The 23,410-nt window shown below is 40.5% G+C and overlaps 1 protein-coding gene across 1 annotated transcript in view; it reads right to left on the bottom strand.

Annotated features, from left to right (window-relative positions):
• Nucleotides 1-10,795: 10,795 nt before the first annotated feature.
• The window catches only part of NGLY1 (N-glycanase 1), a 58,507-nt gene continuing 45,892 nt past the window's right edge, over nt 10,796-23,410 (bottom strand). The window contains exon 12 of the mRNA XM_014603241.3: nt 10,796-23,150. Coding sequence (XP_014458727.1) covers nt 22,975-23,150 — 176 coding nt within the window. The 3' untranslated portion in view covers nt 10,796-22,974. The remainder of the gene's footprint in view (nt 23,151-23,410) is intronic.

The following is a 23,410-nucleotide window of genomic DNA, read 5'->3' as shown; positions in this document are numbered from 1 at the left end:
TCATCAAACCAATCTTGATGTTTACATGTGGTGGGACTGACAGTATTGGATGCAGCCAAGATGACAGAGTCTCTGAAGGATGCCCAGTTTTCCTTGATGTTATTGGAGTTTACACCAATTGTTACTAGTTGTCTGCATAGTTCTTCAACAAATACCTGTTTCACATTCTCCTGTTTCAATTTGGAGACATAGAGTTTTTTAGGTGATTTTTTGTCTTGTGGTCATCTAATAGGATGTATCTGGATATTCAGCTTGAAGACTATGAGCCTGTGGTCACTCCAGCATTCTGTACTTCTCATGGCCTTTTCACTCTGACATCCTGTTTGTCTTGTTTCCTGAAGACAACATCAATCACTAAGATGCCAATGCTTGGAGCACTGGTGCATCCAAGATGTCTTGTTGCAGTTTGGCAGGTGGAAGACTGTGTTGGTGATGAGGAGGTCATGTTCAGCACATTTCCTCAGTAGGAGGACCCTGTTGCTGTTGTATTTCCCAAGGCCTTTTTTTTACCAATGATTCTTGGCCATGCCTGGTGATCTGTGCCAACTTTAGCATTAAAGTCACCAAGGATGATGAACATGTTTGCCTTTGCACTTCTGTGATAAGAGACTCCAGATCTTTGTAAAACTTGTCCTTAATCACATCTGGGTTAGTCATAGTGGGTGCATAGGCACTGATGATAGTTGCACATCTTTGCTCAGACAGTGGAAGTCTCATTAGCATGACCCTTTCAGAGATTTTTAAGCTTGCTGACTAGCTGTGTTTTGATGGCAAACCCAATACCAGCTACACAATGCTCTTCTTTACCATGGCCACTCCAGAAGGAAGTGTAGCCTGATCCTTTTTCAGTTAGTTGTCCTTCTTCAGCTAGGCAAGCTTTACTCAAGGCTACTATCTGAATGTTGAATCTGGCCAGTTCTTTACCAATAAGAGCTGTCCTTGTCTGTGGTCTGTCTGCTATTGTACAGTCCATTAGCATGCGCAAATTCAAAGAACCAATGGTGAGTGGTGTCACTATTGTCTTTTTTGTCTTTTTGTGTGGTTTTCAACAGCTAAAGTGGGATCCCCATCAGCCATGGTGTGCTGACCAGGGTTAAGTGAAGGAGATAATGTTTAGGGTACCTTTTGTAGACCCTTCCTCATGCTACAGAGGTAAGTGGTGTGATCCTAAATAGGGCTGCTCAGTCACCCAGTGGGCTGCCAAATTCCACTGCTCCTTCGGTCCAGTGAAAGTGACCCTATGCTGAGCTGCCTGTGTGCAGGTCTGAAGCGACAGCTCCCAGTGTATCCACACCTGCTGCTTTGCTGCTTATCCATCACCACAGGACTTGAGTGTCTCTATGGGGGGAAATAGCCATATCATGACTTGTGCATGAGTTGAATTTAAGTGAGGGAAAGTTGTACAGTCATCCAGGCCTAACTGAATCCAGTGGCACAATAGAGTTGAGATGTCTGGAGACAAGTCTGGATGTAGTGGATGGCTATCAAGTCCTGCAGCACCTGAACTGATGCCCTGGACCAGGGGTGAGCAAAATATGGCCCACAGGCTGGATCCGGCCCACCAGCCCATTCTGTCTGGCCCACAGGGCCTCTAAAAATGTTAGAAAATTAATATTTATCTGCCCCTCACTGCCTGTCAAAGATGACAGGCAGCCAGAGGCAGCAGAACCCAGCAGGAGTCAGTGGCTGAGCAGCAAGGCAAGCCAGGCTCCACCCCGCCCCCTCCCCGCCCCCTCCCCCTATTCTCCTTCTCCCCACTCCTTCCTCCTTCCCCTCCTCCCTCCCACCTTCAGCCCCAAACCAGAAGCCTCTGTGGCTTCTGGCCTCATGACCCAGGAGTGCCCCCGCCCCCATCTGAGTGGAAAGTAAGGCAAGATTGGATGGGGGGGGGAGGAACTGCTGGAATAACCCAGTGGCTGGGAGCCCTGTGGTGCTTCCCAGGCAAGCTGGAAGCAGGGCAAGGGGCAGAGGGAAGCTGCTGCCACCAGGGGGGTGCAGGGAGCAGCATGGGGAGGGGCAGGGGGCATGGGAAGCAGCAGGGGCTGCGGGGAATGGCAGGAACACGTGCTATTCAGCTGATTTTCCTCGCTGGTGCCGACCCAGCCAGGCCTATCTCGTTCCAAGCAGCACATGGCAAAGCAGCGGCTGGGCCGGCTTTGCTGCATGCCACTCAGGATGGGACAGGCCTGGCTGGGTTGGCACCGGTGAGGAGAAGCGGTGGCTGAGCCACGTGCCGCTTGGGACCTGCTCAGCCATGGTTGCCCCTCCCTGGTGGTGGCTTGGCCATGCCTGAGAGGCACGTAGCAAAGCTGGCCTCCCAAGTGGAGGCCGGTCCCCAGTGGCACATGGCCCAGCTGCCACTTCTCACCGGTGCTGACTTGGCCAGGCCTGTCACATCACGAATGGCACGCAGGGAAGCAGCGACTGGGATGGCTTTCCTGTGTGCCACTCAGGATTGGATGGGATGGGATGGGATGGGCCTGGCTGGGTCAGCACCAACAAGGAGAAGCCGTGGCTGAGCCACGTGCTGCTTCCCTGCACCGCTTGGGATGGATTGACACCAAAGAGGCAAAGCTGTGGCTCAGCCTGTGCCAAGCAGCATGCAAGGAAGTGACATACGGCTCAGCTGGCTCAGCCGCCTGTTCTCCTCGCTGGTGCTGACCTGTCCAGGCCCGTCCTATCCTGAGCAGCATGCAGCAAAGCCAAACCAGTCACTGCTTCCTTGTGTGCTGCTTGGGATGCGACAGCCCGGCCAAGTCAGCACCGGTGAGAAGCAGTGGTTGAGCCATGTGCTGCTTGGGACTGGATGGGTCAGGCCAGCAGAGGTAAGTGCACAGCTTTGTGCAACTATTCCCAGAGCCCTGGGGGCTCCTGCCACGGCCCAGGGGACTCCACCCAACACATGCTGTGCCCAGTGTGCACGGAGGCTGAGCTGGGAGCCTCCCAAGCCCAGCATCCTGCCCCTGCCAGGCAGCATCCTCTTGTGGGCAGGGCAGTTGTGCCCCATCCCATAGAGCTGTGTGGGCCAGGCCAGGCTCCACTTTGGGTGCCACTGGGGGCCCAGCTGTGGCACAAGTCTGTGGAGCTCTGAGGCAGCCCCCACTCCCTTCCTCGCCCCCCTTCTCCTCCAGCTGCCACCTTCCCAAGGGCCTGGCCAGGCCAGCCTACCTGTGGTGCCTCCCCTGTGCCTGCTTCTCCCTGTGCCTCTCTGCCCCAGTCTTTCCCTCACCCTCCTTCCTTCCCTCTCTCTTCTCTCTTCTCTCTTCCCTCCCTCTCCCCTCTTCCCTCTATGAAGTTTTATTTATTGTCACCAGGTTTAGAATTTTTAGAAAACCTAGTATTTACCATAAAAAGAAATATTTATTATTATTAATTATATTAATATGCAGTGCTTCCTGCCATATATCCCCTGCCCCTGTTTTGGTTTTTCGGCATGCTGGCACTCGAGTGCCTTACAAGGTAGACATTGTGGTTTTTTCAGCACTCTGGCCAAAAAACATTGCCTACCCCTGACATAGACCACGTGACAGTGTAACTTCCAGTTTCAAGGCCATAGTACCCCCTCCCAAAAGGAGTACTTCCGGGGGCAAAGGGAGGGACTTCCAGTGGCAAAGGGTAATGGTTAGGGGGTGGGACCTTTGGACACAAGATGGCGACCAGGGGGTGAGGCATCTGTCAAGGGGCGGGGCTACTGGTCACCAAAATTCATGAAGTGGTCCTCCAGCCTAAATAATTGCCCGACCCTGCCCTAGACTGTCCACATTCTCTTGCCATCTGCCTTCACAGTTGGAGAGATGAGGATATCTGCTTGGCCACTTGATCCACCAGAGAGAACTGGTGTAGCCTAGTCAACAGTCCAGCCCTGCCCTTACTTTATTTTGGGGTCAGCTCCCCTAGCCTTTCCCCACCAAGAGGTAACTCACAAGGCAGTGGGCGCTGGGGTTTTAGGGCACCCCAGACTGGCCCTTCCTTGGGGTTTGGCACTTTCTAGGGGCTGCTCTGCCATGAGCAGTCCCATCACAGTGACCCCCAAACCCCAATAGGGTGCAATTTTCAGTCATACCCAGGACCAATAAACATTTATCATACTCACAACTCCAAACACCTCTTTGTTCCTACCCAGTCTCTTCATTAATGTACAAGCTCCTAAATAAGTGTCCTAATTTTCAGAGGGGCTCAGCACCAGCAGCTGTGAAGATGGGGCTACTTATGTTTAAAAATTGTAGCCATTAGCTGTTTCATACAATTCTCTCATTGCACTAGAAACTTTTGTTAAGCAAAACCATCTGGAATTGGCAGCTATTATTAGACATTAAACAGCTGCCATCATATCTTTTAAAACTGTTTAACACACCAAGCCTCCTCAGTTTTGTTTGTTTCAGTCCTAGGTTTTGTACCACTCTCCTGATAGTTATATGTCAATTTTGATGTTGGTTTGTATGTCTACTGGATATTCAGCTTCTATCTTATTTATCTGGGTGGAAGTGATAAGGGACACATATCTTAAGCAAGGCTTTTTTTTTTTGCTTTTTCCAGAAGTGTTTGTTTTTATGTTCATTTTTATGAATGAACTGTGATTCTCCTGTTATATTTTTTCTAAATGGAACATTTCTATCTTCTCTTTGAATTCATTGCTTTATACTTCATCTCAATAAACACTTCCTGTTTTCTTAATATCTTCTTTTTGTCACAAGCAAAAGTTCCTTAATCAGTTGCCGAATCAAAAACATATAGATCATCCTCAATTCAGATTAGCTGCCAGAAAATCCCTCCCTTTTCCATTCAAAAAGCTAATTACTCATTGACTCCTCCTATTTGGAACACTTTTCAACTATGAAATGCAGAGAAACAACTATTTTCCTCTTACGCTATGCAGTATAATGCTTTGCTGAATTTGGGTTTACATTATTTTAACCCCCAGCAGTTATCATCATGCCAATGTATTTACTTCAGACTGTTTTGTATTAAGAATTCCATAGCTATTTTCTTCAAAAAGAACCCCATCTTCAAAATAGTCCTAGAATATTTCCTTCCATTCAGAAGCTCTGTTTTGGTCAGATCTGATGGAATTGAGCCAGTCTAAATATAACACCTAATGGGAAATCTGAAATTCCATTTGTATTTAATATTCTAGAAGTTAGTAATTAATATCTTCTCCCCATTGTGCATATTTGAAATAACACTACCTACCTCCAAGTGGAAGAATATTGCATGCTAATATAAATAAAAGTCCAGATTAAAAACAAAATATTAGAACTATTCAGATTTGATTTTGCTTATTCAATGGCTTTATTTATAGTTCAAATAGATTAACATTGTTAAATAAAGCCACTGAATAAGCAAGATGAGAAGTGTTCCAATTGGCAGATGGAAAGTGTTCCAAATAGAAGCAGCCAATACAGTAATAAGGAATTAGCTTTCTGAGTGGCAAAAGGAGATAGTCTTTTGGCAGCCAATCTGAACTGAGAATGATCTACATGTTTTTGATTCAGCAACCGATTAAGCTATTTCCGTTTGTAATAACGATGTCATTACAATCATTAATGTGGACAAATGAGAAGAATTCTTCCTAGAGTTACTTATATAGTTAAATTTAACTGAACCTTGGAACATTTGAGTATACCTATATACTCAGTAGGTGCATCTATATGTGCAATTACCACATAGCAATAAACTCCAGGACAATGTGTGCTGGAGTTTATTGCTCCCAGGCACAGCGTTTATACATGTGCCCAGGCCTGCAGCATGTTGAGCTGGGGCAGAGCAGACCCAGCTGGCACGGGGCTCTGGGGGATCAGCTTGCCAGTCTAGTGCTGCTCTGCTCTGGCTCAATATGCTGCAGAGGGGCTGGCTGGGGCATGACAGTGCTACAGTGCAGGGCTAGCCAGCAGACAGCCCTAGCACTGTAGCCTCCTCATGCCCTAGCAAGCACCATCACCATCTACACGTGTGTTTTGCTGCATGTAACTATCCTGTTGTAGGATAGTACTTATCCCAGACAGTACTGTCCTCCAGCAGAGTTAATTAATTTACTGTGTTAACACAAGGGGTCATGTAAACGGTGACGCTTTATAGCAGAATTAGGCAGTTCCTCAGTAAAGCGTATGTGTAGATGCAACCAGTATTACCTTCTTTTAGGAAAGCGTCCCTCTGGATCTATGCCATATCCTAAATGAGCACCTTCATTCTATGTATGAATACCACTGATTCACACAAGGGTTCTATAGCACCCTGGGATGCTGTAAGATCATTTTAAAGGTACCACACAGAATTAGCACTATTAGGTGTGCAAATACATGCACATGCTTCATAAGATAAACCCAGAGTTTTCAAATAGGAATCCAGAGGGTCTCTGGAAAAACATTCTAACCTACTGTGGTCTTTTTGAATTCTTTACAATAGAAGAATCTCTCTCTTATTTTTCCTTAATCAAAAAATGAGTGAAAGCTAAGAGCTGACATTTTTTGATGGGCATCTTGAGTCTAACAAGGGTTGTCTTGAGTCCAAAAAGGTTGAGAACTACTCATGCCAATAAATATTCAGAGAGGAGCATATTGTTATTGGGTAGTAGTCACTATTTTATATAGTTCTACTGGAATATATATAAATACAAACACACACAATTATTTCATTGACCTTTCTATGTTCTTCCTAATTGTGTTCAAAACACGGCACATAAAAATGAACTGCATGTTTTATTGTAATGCTTGTAACCAGTCACACATGTATAAAAACTGAAAATGCATATTTCTATTCAATTACCAAATTTAATAAATGTATTACAATATTAATATCCAACTTTTTTTCTAATTCATGTCTACTAGAAATTTTCCGCTATAACAGCAAATTATAAATAAATTACCTTGAATTTTATGTTAATTATTCAACACCCTATAGCTTTAATTTATCAAATGCTATACACAAATGCCAACAATGACTTCTTATTTTATAAACACTTGGTCTTTACTGAGACTATCTACCATATTGCTGGAATTCTTTTCTAAGAGTGCAGCTGAGGAGTAGGCATGCCTCTAAATTTAGCTGTTGCTGCTCTAAAGTGACCCTCTTTGCAACTGGCTGTTGAATTTCTTGTCTCTGTTATCCAGTCTGTAGATATTAAGCCTTGCTCTGTTTTCTTGAGGAGGTGTACACTTTTATCAAAATTATTCAACAGTATACCAATTTATATCTGTGAAGCATTTATATGTTTTTTTCTTGTACATCTCGTCAGAGATTAGAAGATGCAAGTTTATTCTGCAGTAAGTCAGAATGGACCATTAGAATCCCATTGATCTTGTATGGCAAACAAAATGGTAAGAAGCTATCTTCTATGGAGACAGACAGACAGACTTTTTATGGGCTTTTCCATATTCAGATAGCCTCTGAGGCAGCTAAATACATACTCTACTAAACATAATTTCTCTGTTTAATTTCTTTCTCCTTTGGGTGTAGATGAAGGTTTTCTTGTATCCTTAGAACACACACATTTCTGAGAAAGCACAGGTCCCAAATAATGTAAACATAATTGGTCAGTATCTTTCCTGAGTTGTTCTGTATTTTAATGGTTTTTCTCCAGGTATTTCTTGGAGGAAGAATAGAAGTGTGAATAAAATTGATCAATATGGGATAAAGCTGCCCGAAAAAGCAATTTATTAATTAAAATTATAAAGCCCTCAAATTTGAAAAGTAAACCAATGCAGTTTCCATTCTGCTCTGATTTTTAAGGACTCAAGTATATCTTTAGCTGTTTTGCGTCACATCTCTCTGATCAGAACTGAGGACTATTCTTCAATTATTACTTACCTGTGGAATGTGAAAAAAAATATGAACAATATGAAAGAAACCAAAATGAAATACATCTTATCCAATAGTTTTTGTTAAAAGTTCAGTAAGCCTGTGTAAAGTGCCTAGGGATAGTAAAATCAGAGTGTTTTTGTAATAGCGATAGTCCAGGACATGCACAAAAAGTATGTAAGTTGCTTTACTCCTGGGCATCAAGAAAGGCACTTTGTGCCAGAAAGTTTGTCCAACATCTGTCCCAACTATGCAGTTGGTTCAATCAAATATCTCACCAAAAAGACCTTTCTTTTCACTTAATTATGGTAAAGGCAGAGACATTAATTACAGAGAATATGCTGGGACCCATGAGAAGACAGCTTGAACTGCAGCAATCTAATTCAAGGCACATACTGAGACATGTAATCTGGTTCCAGGTTACTTCACCAAACCAGCATTACAGGTTTCAGCTTCATAAAGGAAACTGCTCTAGTGCTGCACAGGGTACAATTCCATGTGCCAAGCCTCTGTGTAGCTTCCTTTAGATGCTTGAATCTTCCTTGCTATCTAACAATATCCTATCAATTAGCAGTAGGAAGGACTTCTGTTTGCCAGACTGCCCTTAGTCTCTGTTACTCCCAGTAAACATCTTTGTTTTTCATGTCGTTCATGATCAATGTGAGGCATGAGGCTTTCCCCCTAGGGAAGTAACTATGCCAGAGAGATGGGGTTGTTCAACAGGTTCTGTAAGTATTCTAGGGAATAACATGAAGATACAGCTACAAACCTGAGATTGCATCTTGCATGCATGGACTGGTGTGTACGCACGTGTGTGTGTGTGTGTGTGTGTTGTACTCTTGTTCTTGATTCCACACAATTTTGTTTTAAAATTCTGAAAGAATTAAACCTTAATCCATACTTAAAATAAACTAATATGGAATAAAATAAAAGGAAACCTTTATGAAAAAAATTTATGGAAGTGAATATAGTATAGTCAACTCTGATTTTTATCATCCTATGGAACGGAACAGAAAAATACATCCCTGTGGTATAACTCTATAGGATGATATAAAAATACAATAGGCATGATGTAATTCTTTTAAATGTATAGAGCTTTAGTGTAGTTTATAAGGCAACCTACTGTTTTCATAAATTATGAAAAATCTGGGATTTTTTTCCAGAAAATACTCAGGTTGGTTTATTGGATTCTATCATATTTTGCCATTGTTTAACTCTGCACCCTTGAACAGTGTACCTTTATCATAATACAATTTTGAAAATATTTGATATTAGAAACATTAGGTTCTAATTTCGATTTGTGAATTGAAATTTTAGCACTTTTAATTTTAGCACTTTTAGAAATGACTAAATCATCCAGGCTCCTATTATGATTATTAGGAATGAATAGGAATGTTAGAACTGTCTTGAAGGAGAACTAGTGGACTCATTGGTGAAAAGAATGAGCTGGCAAAAGGGTGGTCTCAGACTGAGACTCTCAGTTGTCATTAGTGTGCATGACAGCACACATGGTCTTCACTGTAGATAGAAGTGAGTGAAGTTGTTGAATAGGGGAGGCCTTTGCAGAATCTGAAATTATTTGGAAGTTTGGTAGAGCATTTGATGATAAAGTTCCATATAAAGCTAGCTAGTTCATCTTCCTTTTTAGCTGTTACAGTGTTGGGGCCATTAGATTTTCTCATTCTATCTATAGGAAATGTGAAATCTCCTGATTAGTAGCACAAATGGGTGATGATTCATTAATGGCTCCCAAACAGCAGTGAATAAATTAGAATTCCCCGTAATGAGACTTCCATTTAAATAGCTATATAAAAACTGTTCCAGTTGTGATTTAATCTTCAGTGTTTAGAATGTGCTAGTTCTAGTTAATCTTTTTACAAATGCTCATCTTCTTGTCATGTTTTATACTTTGCATCAGCAAATCTACACATTTCCATAACTTAATTATACATGATTTCCCATTCTTTGCTTTTCTTTCCACATGATGTATCTATTAGTCCCTCAAGTTCATTACTTGGTATATTGCTTCCATGTCCTGTCTGAAGCTGAACTTTGTTTTCTTTATGGAATGTTCACAAATGGCTATGTTATGTATCCTTTCCTGTATTTCCTTATGTGATCTGAAGTGAACACAATAAAATATAATGTTTCAGAAAGTAGGCAAACTGTCTTGGGCCAGTGCTTGCTTCTGTTTAGTTTTTTTCCTGTTTTCAATCATGTTTTTTGGCTCAAATGACAAAAATATGCACAAGACCTGTTGTAATCTCTGAATCATTGAATCATAGAAATTACGAGCTGGAAGGGACCTCGAAAGATCATGGAGTCCAACCCCCCTGCTCTGGGCAGGAATACTGCTGAGGTCAAATGATCCCAGCAAGGTGTCTGTCCAGTTCCCTCTTGAAGACTTCCAAGGTTGGAGACTGCACCACCTCTTTGGGAAGCCTATTTCAGATTCTGGTCACCCTTACCATAAATAATTTCTTCCTTCTTCTGAAGGTTATTTATATATCAGGACAAGCTGAATGCCTCAGTCCTCACTTCATTGCGTCATTCAGTAATTCCTTATTCAGGAATAAAGGATTATTTCATAATATTAAAGGCTGTGCAATACAAAGATTTCAAAGAAGTGTCCTGGCAACCAAATGTTTTCCCAAGTAGGCTGTTATATTTTGGTAGGGAGGGTTCTCAGGGAGGTCAGGTACCCACAAGTAACTACATGTGGGGAAACAAATTTCTATGCAGTTTGTCATTTTCTCAGCCCATGCTACAAATAAATACTCCATGTGTCACTATAAAAGAATAGTGCTGTGAACAAGATAGGGTTTGGATTAGATGACAAGCAACAAAATTAAACAAAAAATGAGGTGTGAAATTGAGGAATAAAATATGGTTAGTTATAGCAAGTAAGTAGTAAAACCAAATCCTGAAGTCCTCGGTCAGAGATACTCCCTTTGTAATATGCATTTTAGGTTTTAATCCATGATGAATAATCAACCATTCGTACATTAAAATATTTTAATTAACATATACTGATGTTTAAAATAAACTGAATTACAGATTTAATTAACAATATTTGGAAAGTGAAGTTTACAACAGAAGTTTGTAAAAATTATTGAACCACAAATATTTCCTTGATAGCTTCACTTTTTGGGGGGTACAAGATGCACATTCCCTTTCCTTCTGGAGGGAGTTGATCCGTAACCTAATAGATTTACCTGTTATCTTAGTTTATTGGGGAAAAAAAACCCCAAATCATATAAATTAACAAATGATTTTTAAAACAATTTAAAATTAATCACTTATAGGCACCTAATTTTATGTTCTGCTGCGCTTGAATAGTAAAACAAAAAGCAAACAAACAAAAAACAATCCTAACATCTATATTCTTTAGTTCATACTAACAGCTTTGGTGTTCCTTTTTGAAATTCCAGTCTGTCATTGTATGTTTTATTTTTGTTCACTCTACAAAAATATCATTATTTTTCCTGTGGGAGTTCTTCTACAAGGAACCCAACCAACAGAACAAAACAAAAAACCCAAACCAAAAACACTTTGGAACATGTTTCTTACTAATTAAAAACAGATTAGCTTGATAATAATTATCATAATTATCATAATTCACAATGGTTCAATTCACTGATATAACTTGCTCACTTCCATCAGAGGAGATTTAGTTCTGAATATGCCCATAAAGGGCTTATGGTCTGTCAAAAACAAAAGTTATTACAGTGTAATTACATCATTTGTAAAATTTACTTAGGCTATGTATAGGCATTACATTTTTCCTGGGAACTGCTGCTCTTCTCATAGAAATTAAAAGGGTACACATGTTCATTCAATTTCTCCCAGGTAAAAAATGTCCTGCTAGGGGAAAGATCTTCCAGGTCTTCAAAGCCCCACCTTGCATGACATCTTCAAAACTGGACTCCTTGTGGGGTCCCTGGTTTGGGCTGTGGGCTTTTTCTCACTATTCCAGTCTCCTGGGACCAGTCTGGGGAAGGTGTGGAGAACAGGGGAGAGGGGGCAGCTGCAGGCTGGGCACCTGTATTGTTCTCTTTCTCCAAACAGTTTCTAGCCGTGGAAACTTCTCAAAAAATTTTACTGCTAGAAATGAATGCCTGTCAGGGCCTTAATTAAATTTGTTCAAACCCCTCTATTAAGTTTTGTTGCATCTTTTCTATACTAATAATTGTGCACAACACAGAAACTTCCATTCCTTTCTGTTATTTGTTGTGGATTCCATCCTATCTATGACACTCTGCTTACTTAGCAAGGATTTTTTTGAAGTTCCTCCAGACAAGCCGATTAGGGATTTCTCAGTTATCTTCTTAGGTGCTCAAGTCTTTCTACATATGGGCAGGCTTAAATCAATGTATACCTGATTTTTTCCAGGTGCCTATGAATTTAGTTTAATTTGGTAATTTATCAAATCAAGATATTATTTAAATCAAAGCAGCTTGTTTATGCAGTCAAAGATTTATTGACTATATCTTGCTAAAAGCTAAATATAGTCAGCATGGTCTTGTCTAAACATGCAAGTTACAACACCATAACTAAAACTTAAATAGGTAATTTTTCAAACTATGTATAGTAATATAAATTAGTAAATGACACTTAAATGTAACTTAATTTAAGTGTATTCACTATATTTCCATGTGTGGCACCAGATTTACTGAACTAATTTAAAATAAAAGCTTAAATTGGCAAAAACTGTGTTTAGATAGGTATGGAGGACAATATCTTCAGGGCAAATTTGTACATTTAATTTACCCATTGGTCTTCTTTAGAATAAACTAGATTCTAAATTGTTGCAATATCATTAATCAAAACAAGCTGAATCCTAATCTAGTTTACAAAACAGAAAAATTCTTCCTCTGCAAAATCTGTTTATCTTGAAATGAAGTGAAATGAATTTATCTATCGTGTAATCTGAGAGGTGTAGGTTGTATGATAAATATGGAAAGGAGCATTTGGAGACCCAAAAGGGAAAGCAGACAAAATTATCACTTCAAAGCAAGCTTGTAAACCTAGGAACTTTTTTAGATATGCTAACTCCTACTGTGAACAGCTGTTTGAATAGCAGATCTGCTGGTACCTTTGAAATTAGCTGAGGGCACAGTGCATGCCCAGTTGCTAATAAGCAAGTACTTGTCATGAAAACTACTGTTCCAACTGGAACCTTGGTGATTGTCCCAGAAAAGCCAAGGAAAAATAGGTATGGGAGCTAAACTTGACCTTTCACATTTACGAGGGGTTCCTGTAGGTCAAGTTCATGTCATATTAGTGCGACACTATTGGGAGTTGGGATCTGCATTAGCATTTCTATAGAACAGTTCTGATTCATAGATACCAATCTAATCATTCACATTGATTAAATATACACAATGCATTTAAAATGTATTTTCAGCAATTCCTCTTCCTTTCCATAAATGTATACCATAAACTACTTATATGTTGGTATTTTTGTCATTTCCTTAGATCATACTACTTATGCAGTGTTATAGTTTTTTAGTAAAAGTTATTTCCCTTTTCTAAAGACCTTATCCTGAAATTGTTTTTTAGATATATAGGGAGTAAAAGGAAGGCCCAGGGAGGAATAGGACCCCTGCTAAATGGGCAGAAACAATTGGTGACGGACAGGGGGGACAAGGCTGAACTCCTCAATGAGTTCTTTGCCTCAGTGTTCCTAAGCGAGGGGTACGACAAGTCACTCACTGGGGTTGTAGAGAGGCAGCAGCAAGGCATCAGACTTCCATGCGTAGACCCTGAGATGGTGCAGAGTCACTTGGAAGAACTGGATGCCTTTAAGTCGGCAGGCCCGGATGAGCTCCATCCAAGGGTGCTGAAGGCACTGGCCGACATCATTGCAGAGCCACTGGCGGGAATATTTGAACGCTCGTGGCGCACGGGCCAAGTCCCGGAGGACTGGAAAAGGGCCAATGTGGTCCCCATTTTCAAGAAGGGGAGGAAGGAGGACCCGGGCAACTATAGGCCAGTCAGTCTCATCTCCATCCTTGGCAAAGTCTTTGAAAAAATTATCAAGGCTCACATATGCGAAAGCCAGTTAGGACAAATTATGCTGAGGGGAAACCAGCATGGCTTCGTGGCAGGCAGATTGTGCCTGACCAATCTAGTCTCTTTTTATGACCAGGTTACGAAACGCCTGGATACAGGAGGAGGGGTGGATGTTGTATACTTAGACTTCAGGAAGGCCTTTGATACGGTATCCCACCCCATACTGGTGAACAAGTTAAGAGGCTGTGACTTGGATGACTACACAGTCCGGTAAGTGGCGAATTGGCTGGAGGGTCGCACCCAGAGAGTCGTGGTGGATGGGTCGGCTTCGACCTGGAAGGGCATGGGCAGTGGGGTCCCGCAGGGCTCGGTCCTTGGACCGATACTCTTTAATGTCTTCATCAGCGACTTGGACGAGGGAGTGAAATGTACTCTGTCCAAGTTTGCAGATGACACAAAGCTATGGGGAGAAGTGGACACGCCGGAGCACAGGGAACAGCTGCAAGCAGACCTGGACAGGTTAGACAAGTGGGCAGAAAACAACAGAATGCAGTTCAACAAGGAGAAATGCAAAGTGCTGCACCTAGGGAGGAAAAATGTCCAGCACACCTACAGCCTAGGGAATGACCTGCTGGGTGGCACGGAAGTGGAAAGGGATCTTGGAGTCCTAGTGGACTCTAAGATGAACATGAGTCAGCAGTGTGACGAAGCCATCAGAAAAGCTAATGGCACTTTATAATGCATCAGCAGATGCATGATGAATAGGTCCAAGGAGGTGATACTTTCCATCTATCGGGCGCTGGTCAGACCGCAGTTGGAGTACTGCGTACAATTCTGGGCGCCGCAATTCAAGAGGGATGCGGATAACCTGGAGAGGGTCCAGAGAAGGGCCACTCGTATGGTTAAGGGCCTGCAGACCAAGCCCTACGAGGAGAGACTAGAGAAACTGGACCTTTTCAGCCTCCGCAAAAGAAGGTTGAGAGGCGACCTTGTGGCTACCTATAAGTTGATCACGGGGGCACAGAAGGGAATTGGTGAGTATTTATTCACCAAGGCGTCCCCGGGGGTTACAAGAAATAATGGCCACAAGCTAGCAGAGAGCAGATTTAGACTGGACATTAGGAAGAACTTCTTCACAGTTTGAGTGGCCAAGGTCTGGAACGGGCTCCCAAGGGAGGTGGTGCTCTCCCCTACCCTGGGGGTCTTCAAGAGGAGGTTAGATAACCATCTAGTTGGGGTCATCTGGACCCAGCACTCTTTCCTGCCTATACAGGGGGTCGGACTCGATGATCCATTGAGGTCCCTTCCGACCCTAACATCTATGAATCTATGAAAGATTGCGGAAAGTTCAGGGTACTCAGGACTTGTACAAAGTTTGTCTTTTTCTGGAATTATTTTACTTTTTAATGCCACTTAATTGCTTTTGTTTTTTGAGTTCCCCATTTCTTTGTTGTTTTTTCCCCCTCTCTTTCTTTCTCCTCTTCCATGTAATTATCAAATGTACTTCTTTTTGTTGGCCACCACAGTTCAATTCAAGTTTCAGCAATGACATGCAACTTGGTAGTTGGATAAAATTTTGTTCTGAATACTTGACTTCACTTGTATAATGTAGATGAAATCCGCATGGCAAACAGCCTAATAAGTAATGGTGCGATCTCAGGAACTTCTGACTCATGAGGTAAGTACTAACAGTCAAAAAGCTCAAAACTGTATCAGCTCAGTCTTCACAGGTTAGTTTAATTTGCGTAGACTGAAACAATAAGCAAGTGAACAAACATTCACTTTTGATTCTGGACTTTTGACTCTCATTACTTTCAATGAGATTTCTGCCAAGGTCAAAGGAAGAGTATATCAGGACTGAAAGGCAGGGGAGGTGGCTAAACATGCTTCTTTATAAATGCTCTTGGAATTTTCCTACAGATTTCAGGATTTCATAATAAAAGCCTATAGGGACAATTTCTATTACCCTTTATGTGCCCAAATGGTAGTTTTCCAGCCACACAGTTTGCGATTTTATTACCTGTGCAGTGCGGATGCATAAATGTCCACACAAATTTGAGCATGTTCAAATACGGACATATGCAACAGGCTATATACTGGGCAGACTGGTATGCAGTTACATACTTGTGTACCTGAGCATAAGAAACAGGAGAAGGACCTTCCTCTCCTCTGCTCCACATTGTTTTAGATCCAATAGCTGAGTGATTTGGCCACTTGCTCAAGAAGCAGAGAACCCAGGCTGTAAGCAAGCCTTCCCCAGAGGGAATTTGAATGGGCATCTGTCTTCCCAGTAGTGTGATTAAATCATAACACCACAAGTCAGGCATTATCAAAGGGAGTTTTGGAAAAGTGTCTAGAAGCTGACCCCTGCCACTTGCATTTACTGTTCATTGGCAAAAATTAATAGAGTACCAAAGAAGTTTCTGCATCAGTGGGGACCTCTTTGAATTAGTCAAATCAAGTTCTCTGAGAGGTGCTAGCCATTCTTCTACTGGACTTTAGGACAATGGGAGAAGACTCTGAAGTAAATAAGATTTATAACTGAATATCTTGGCTAACACATAGGACTGATAATTCAAAGCTTTATGCAGTAAGATTATCACTGCTTAAAAATAATTGATGTATTTTCTTAGAAACCGTCAGGACAAATTGAGAAATTATATTCCTAACAACCAGTGCAATTCCTTGATCAGAGACTCATTATTAGCAAATGCATAGTCAGATCACATAGCTAACATGTACAAAACATTCTAAATATATAATTGTTTTTACAAGAGACAAGCCCGTTACATTCAATCCTCAAAGTTTTTGTGCTAGCACTATACCAACCACTGCAAGATATAACTAAACACAATTTCTAAAATCGAGGATCTAAATGATAACTAATCTACATCATGAAATAACCTGCTTTCTGCATGATGTCATTTAAAAATATTTATAGCTTAAATAGGTAAAAAAATTACCCTCCAGAACAAAACCTTATATATGAGACACCTTACTGTCTTACAGTTAAAACGTGTCTATCGATTCTGAAAATTTATCTTGTTTAAACTGAAAACATCTAGTATGTCCTGAATACAAGGTAAAAAATCTCTGAAAAAAAACCAGGGTGCATAGTGGAAGCTACTGCTGCCAAGACTGACCTGTGAATAACCTCTTAAGTCTTGAAATTCTATTAAGTCCTGTCACTTTAAGTCGTTGATAGGCATCATCAGAAGTCCAATTACTAATGCTTTTTACTGAATTACAGCATCTCTAATCTAGCAATTTTGTTCATTTTAACAAAAAATAAAAAATATAGCTTGCTTTTCTTGCCATAATATGTCTGCTTTATGGTTTCAATCATCTATGTGCATTAAAAGAAAATTGAGATGTATTTTAGATTAGATGGGAATTATGGAATGTGTAGAAAAAGATACAGCTGAAGAAAATGAAGCAAGCTGACCATAAACTGAATTAACACCTTCATTATAAAGCTCACTAAGAGAAATGAAGCTTGGAAGCATTACATATCCAAACAAAGGAACCAACCATATTTTCCTTTGAAAAGGCAGGATTCTTATGAGAATCAGTGCTTGAGTCTGTAGTTTTGCTGTCTGACCTTGACTTGCCACTTTGCCATCCATAACTCCTCATCACAAGGTAGAAGTTTTCAGAATTCTGTTTCTCTAACTCCCAGTTGCCATTCCTGCCTAAGCTCCACTGATTGCCACCATATCTGTTTTTTTCTGGCTATCGAGGTACCAATAACCTTGCAATATTTAACTTCACTTCTTACTATGTCTCAGGGGACTAAGCTTACCCCTTTTTTTTATTACAGAAAAATAATAGAGTAATTCTTGTGTTGTAAAGAGCCCAGAAAGACCATAGCAGGTCAGAATGCTTTTCACATTATGGATTCCTATGTGAAAATTCTAGGTTTATATTGTGAATCATGTTTCCACATCTAACAGAGCTAACAATGTGTGGCACCCTGGGACAGATCTCAAGGCACTGCAGGGTGCCAGAGCACCCTGGTTGAGAAACACTGGTCTAGATGGTGGAGTTTTCTGTGCAAGTTGGCTGTGTATGCCTAGTGGTAGTAACAGCATTTAAAGTTATTTTTCAGGTATTATTTTGGTAATATAGTTATTTATCAGAAATCACTTAGTTGAAAAGATTATACTGTTGTCACATCAGGGAAACTTTGGTGGACAGCATATGGACAGCACTGGTATGATGGCTTTGCATCAGACTGTTTTTAAATATCCTGCATAGCTATTAATTCTTTAAATGTACCCAGTTAGACTGAATTCTATAATTAGTTGAGGTTTTACACAGACTAACTTCAGGCCGTGTATTTTTGGAATCTTTTTTTTTTTTAGGTGTATATATTCCCAACTCCCTCAAGCTCCTAAAAAGCTGGGGAAATGATGACTTCCATCTGCATGCGGCCTGACTAGTATCCCTGTATAATTTAATCAGTAACATGCCTCACAACACCACAGCTTGATTCCCATACTTTTGATTTGCTTCACTGCACAGAGCCTCTCTAACTTATGTTTTAAGTCCACTAAAACATAAGGTTTGTGTTCAGCAATTGATGAACTAGAACAAGTCAAATGAAGAATATAGCATTTTAGAAAAAAAAACAAAAACCTGTTTCATAGAAGTTGAGCTATTCTGAAAAGGAGATCATTTAAAAAGTTGAATTGCTGAGTTCAAGCTCTCCTGGTTTACAAAGAGTGTTCTAGGGACAAAGGAGGAAGTTCAACACAATTTTTACAGATTCAATCTAGTCAGTGTTCAGTTTCCCTTATCAAGCCTTTCCTAAAGTAAGTATTTTTATTCACTGCTGCTGCTATAATCAAAACAAATATAATATTTCGGTCACAGATTTCCTGTTGATTAATTAGGGCATTACAATGGTTTCCACCTTTTGAATTAATTCTGATTATTAGAGTGCATATTAACTGCTGCATTGTTTTACGTCCTCCACTTTACTGAGCTTTCAACAGCAACCACATTTTTCTCCTAAGTTGCTGCATTTTCTTGCATATCACACATCCATAAATATGACACACACTTTGTTTTGGAAAGGCAAAACATAGGAAAAAGGACTTTTCTTGAGTAATGGCCTAGAACTGGCTTTCTCATGAAGAGGTTGCACTGCAAAATAGATGCTGCTTGTTTCTAAACAAGCAAGCAACAGGGGAAGACTCCTGTGTTAGCCTTTTCATAGCCAAAGCCAAATTAACAGCACTTTTGGCTGTGTAGCTAAAACAGTGGTTCTTAATCAGGGTACCATGGCACTTTGGGATGCTGCGAGATACTTTCAAGGGTGTCTCAGGATGCTGCACTATGTTTGCACTGTTAGCTGTACAAACTTGATTCGCAAGATAAACCCAGAGATTTCAAATACGAATCTACGGTGTTAAAAACATTCTGACCTTTTGTGAGCTTTTCTGAGTTCTTTGCAACAGATGAATTGCTCTATTATTTTTCCTTAGTCAGAAAACAAGTGAAAATGAAGAACTGGGATTTTCCCAGGGGTGCTTTGGGTCTACAAAGTTTTCGACCCACGGAGCTAAAAGTTACTTCCAATTCAGTAAGAGCTGTGCAAGGGTTAACAGTAGAGCCTACCCTCACTACTTGCTGGCTTGAGAGAAGCAGCAGTCATTTTGCAGCACAGCCTTTCCAGGCTTCTACTCCTCCATGCTTCTGTACTGGTAAAGAAAATCAGCCCCCTGCTTAAGAGAGGCATCAGTTTTGGAGAGCTGACTTTTGGGGAAAGTGTGAAAGAGTGACTGTGGTGTTTAAGTAATTACAGAGTTCTGACAAAAAGTATTTTAAAAAAAATTGACAAATAGAAAAAAACCCTCTGCTTCATAGCCTTACTGAAGCAGTTGTAATGGTGAGTTTTGTTGACCACTACCACAGTAGAGTTGTACTGAAATCATGATTTTGCGATATTTGCAGAAAATGCAAAATCAGGCATTTTCCATGAAAGTTAGAAAAATCCATGAAAAAAGGATGGGGAAAGCAGGGCTCCATGTACAAATAAAAATTTTTTCTTTTTTTCCCCTCCTGGGCAGCAGCCACAATGGCTGCTGTCTCTGCCCCTGGCTGCTGATTGGGTGAGATGGCTGCCCTCATGCAGCCTCTCAGCCCTGCAGCCCAGGCAGACCTAGCCCTGATTTTTTTCCTTTGGTAAGTGGGTGGAGGCTGGGGCTGGGGGAAGCAGAGCCTGGCCAGGATGGGTGCAGGGGGAGCAACTGAGTGGCAGCAGTGGGGGGGGGGGTCATGGCCCATCCCCACATCCATGTGCTACTAGGACTGGGGGGCAGTGTGGCCGGGCCGTGGCAAGCGGAGTAGGGCTTGAGCAGGTTGAGAGGAGCAGAGCCAGGCTGGGTTGAGGATCGTGGGGAGTGTAGCCTGGCCAAGGCAGGGGAGGGCAGCAGGACCTGGCTGGGGGACAGTGGGGCTACAGCATCATATTGCCATGGGGCTGGGGAGGGGCTAGGGGGACAGTGTGGCTCAGCTGGGAGGGCAGCGGGGTGGTGACAGCCTCTCTCTGCGTCTGCACAGGGCCAAGGGGGATTATTTCTTCCACCCCGTGCAGAGAAGTACTAACATGGCCATTTATTGCTAAGTCTCACAAATACAAAGCTTGTAACTTTTCTCGGGAGAATATTTCTCTTATCACTGCCACTCAGAAAAAAGCTATATTAAATGTGGATCAAGTGCAGGGCTAAAAGCCAGCAAATTCCCAGACCAGTCCCCAGCTCATATGATATTGTTACAAGTCTCAGGAATTTAGTTTGTTTAAAACAAAATAAAAAAGCTGTTAAAAAAATGAAAATTTTCTTATAAGTCAGAACACCCAGTACTTTACAGTAGGCCCCTCCAGGATGCCAACAGACTGCTTTTCTTTACTAGAGAAGACTTGCAAGGTACTATGAAGCTTTCTGTAGTATCTGCCTCCATGGATTAAGGTGATTAAAAGGCCTTTGCTCTTTCCTCACAATTTTTGCTCTTCCAAGCTCATTTTGTTATGGGGCTATTTTACAGGAAACTGTGGCTCACCTTGCTGAGACTTTCTTGCTGGTACATCATTCTGTGGCTTTTTCTACAGAAAGGGAATGATCATGGTTACTGATACTGGGTCACTCTAGTCATTCTTTCTATTAAATGAAAAGGATCATCTCCTTTCAGTCCTTCTTATAAGTCCTGAAAGGCACAATTAAGAAACATGAGCTTTACCATTAACTTAGCTGAGTGTAGGAACAAGTCAGTAATATGTAAATGACCTTACACCCACCTGCAAGTTTAAATAAATTAATTTCTTCTACTATTTCTCATTTTGAGATCCTCATTGCAGCATTTGTAAAATACTTTTCTGATTTTTTGCTTCTGTTTCTGATCAAGCGGAATAGCTCAGCCTCTCATTTTCTGTGCCTTGAAATTGACATGTCAGAAGTTTATTTTAAAGCTTCCTGTATTTTGTACAAACTACATAGACTATTTCCTTGCCTTTCAACTCAATCGCTTCCTATATTCTTATATACCAAAACTATGATTTTCTTTAAAGCTTCACATCAATCACATTGGCCTTTGTTTATGGGTGTTTATGTATTATATATGGTTCTGTTCATTTTCTTTCTGATGAACTGTACATATTGTCTGTGAATGACAAAAAGGAGTTTTCCTTCCAATCCTTCACAAGGGCTCATCTTAACACCCTGAAACATGATAGCTAATAAGTCTCTTCTTAGTTTGCATTACTATAGGTAATGAAATATCCAAACCTTTTATAAATCTCTCCAGGGTATGACGAATGTGTTAAGGTGACCTTGTATATAGTTTCTGAATATTTTTCTGCTTGCATAACTCGATAGTATATCTGCTTGTATTTATTAAGAAGTGACCAAATTAGCTTATTCCACATGTAAATTATCTTTAGTATAATTAAATCACTTCAGATTGTGTGTACATTGGAAGGTTCAAGGAGAAATAGAAGAGAAAGAGGGAAGTTTTAAATGTAATAACCCTGACAACTTCCCAAGTTTTCCTTCTACCATCACCCTTACCCTGTAATCCTTATGCTGTAGTCACCATCCTTACAGTGAAGAACTCTCTTTACAATCAACCAGTATTCCACCTCAATTCTCAGCTGTGGACTACTGAGTCCAAGCACTCACTCCACAGTGAGTCAATACAATGCACCTGACTGTATTCTCAACCACTGAAAACAAGACTAGAAATCTTAGTTTGGTCTCCTGGCTGAAAGCTTTTCTTAAAAATCTACCAACTCTATATACTGCCTAATAAAAAAATGTGGTAAATATGGATTGATGTGGTACAAAAATATGTATAACAAACTAGGTATCTTCCAGGATAAAAATTCATTTATATCTTTACCAGGTGTAAGTCTCTAATTTTACATGATAGGCCATGCCAGAACTTCTAAGTATATGTTAAATGTTATTTTGCAAGTAAAAGTATTTCCCTGTATACTAACATACTCCAATATACACTTAATACTTAGCTCAATATACACATATAAAGAATCTTATTATAATTTCTTTAAAATGTTTATCGAAAACAGCTGTTATGGTATATAAAAAAAATAACATTTTTGCTTTTCCATGTTGAAAACTTTTTAAACAAAGGAAATGAGAGAGACTAGTATAACCCTTTATATAATTAATTAAAATATTTTGAAATGAACAATGACATAAGACATACCAGAAAATAGCAACTCCGAACAGCAGTAGAGAATGTGAAGTAAATCAGTCCTAAAATGCATACTTAAAATTTCTTTTACATTCACAACTTAGTTTTGCTTTCCAAAAAAATATTTTACCCCTTCCACTTGGAGGAAGTGGATAATGGGAACATCAATTTTGAATACCTTAAAATCTGCATTTTTTCTCAGGATGAATATGTTTTTACTTTGATCGCTACCTATAAAGTACAAGTTTACATAGGAATTGCATTTAGAAAATTCTGATATTTCTTCAGGACTCAGAGTCTAAAATTTATTATTTTCAGGATGGCCAAATGAAAACTGGCAAATGGGAAATAGGTTGCCATCATTATGAACCATGGTAATTTTCAATCAAGTCCTTGTATTGTATTCACAGCATACAAGAAATCCATGTAATTTCTCCTCTGCTTAGGTTCTCAGAGGTCAATGAGTTTTATAATTATCTCCAAACAAATTTCTCCACAGTCATTTAAGCTCTCTCTAAATAGCTGGGTGTGTTGCCATGCAATATCACCATCCCCTCCACTTAGTTCAGCTTCCAAAATAATTTCTGTTGTACCAGAGAAATCTGAATATGTACGAAGACTTTTATCTGTTGAAAAAAATACAAGTAAAGTTCTGCTGCATACAACTTGCACAAACATTCAAAAGGCTTTCTCTTATGAACATTTAAGAGCCTAACTAACAGCTTATCAAATATACTTAGTAATTCAAAGGATGGATGGAGTCCACTGCAAATTATTATTTGTATTTTGACAGTGTCCTCTAGAGCAGAGCTTTCCAAACTTTTCATGTTGGTGACACACTTTTTAGACATGCATCATTTCGCGGCACAGTAATTCAGTTTTACTA

This window comes from Alligator mississippiensis, chromosome 5 (genome assembly GCF_030867095.1).
Source record: "Alligator mississippiensis isolate rAllMis1 chromosome 5, rAllMis1, whole genome shotgun sequence".
Classification (NCBI taxonomy): Eukaryota; Metazoa; Chordata; order Crocodylia; family Alligatoridae; genus Alligator; species Alligator mississippiensis.
This window is presented reverse-complemented; position numbering and strand designations above follow the sequence as displayed.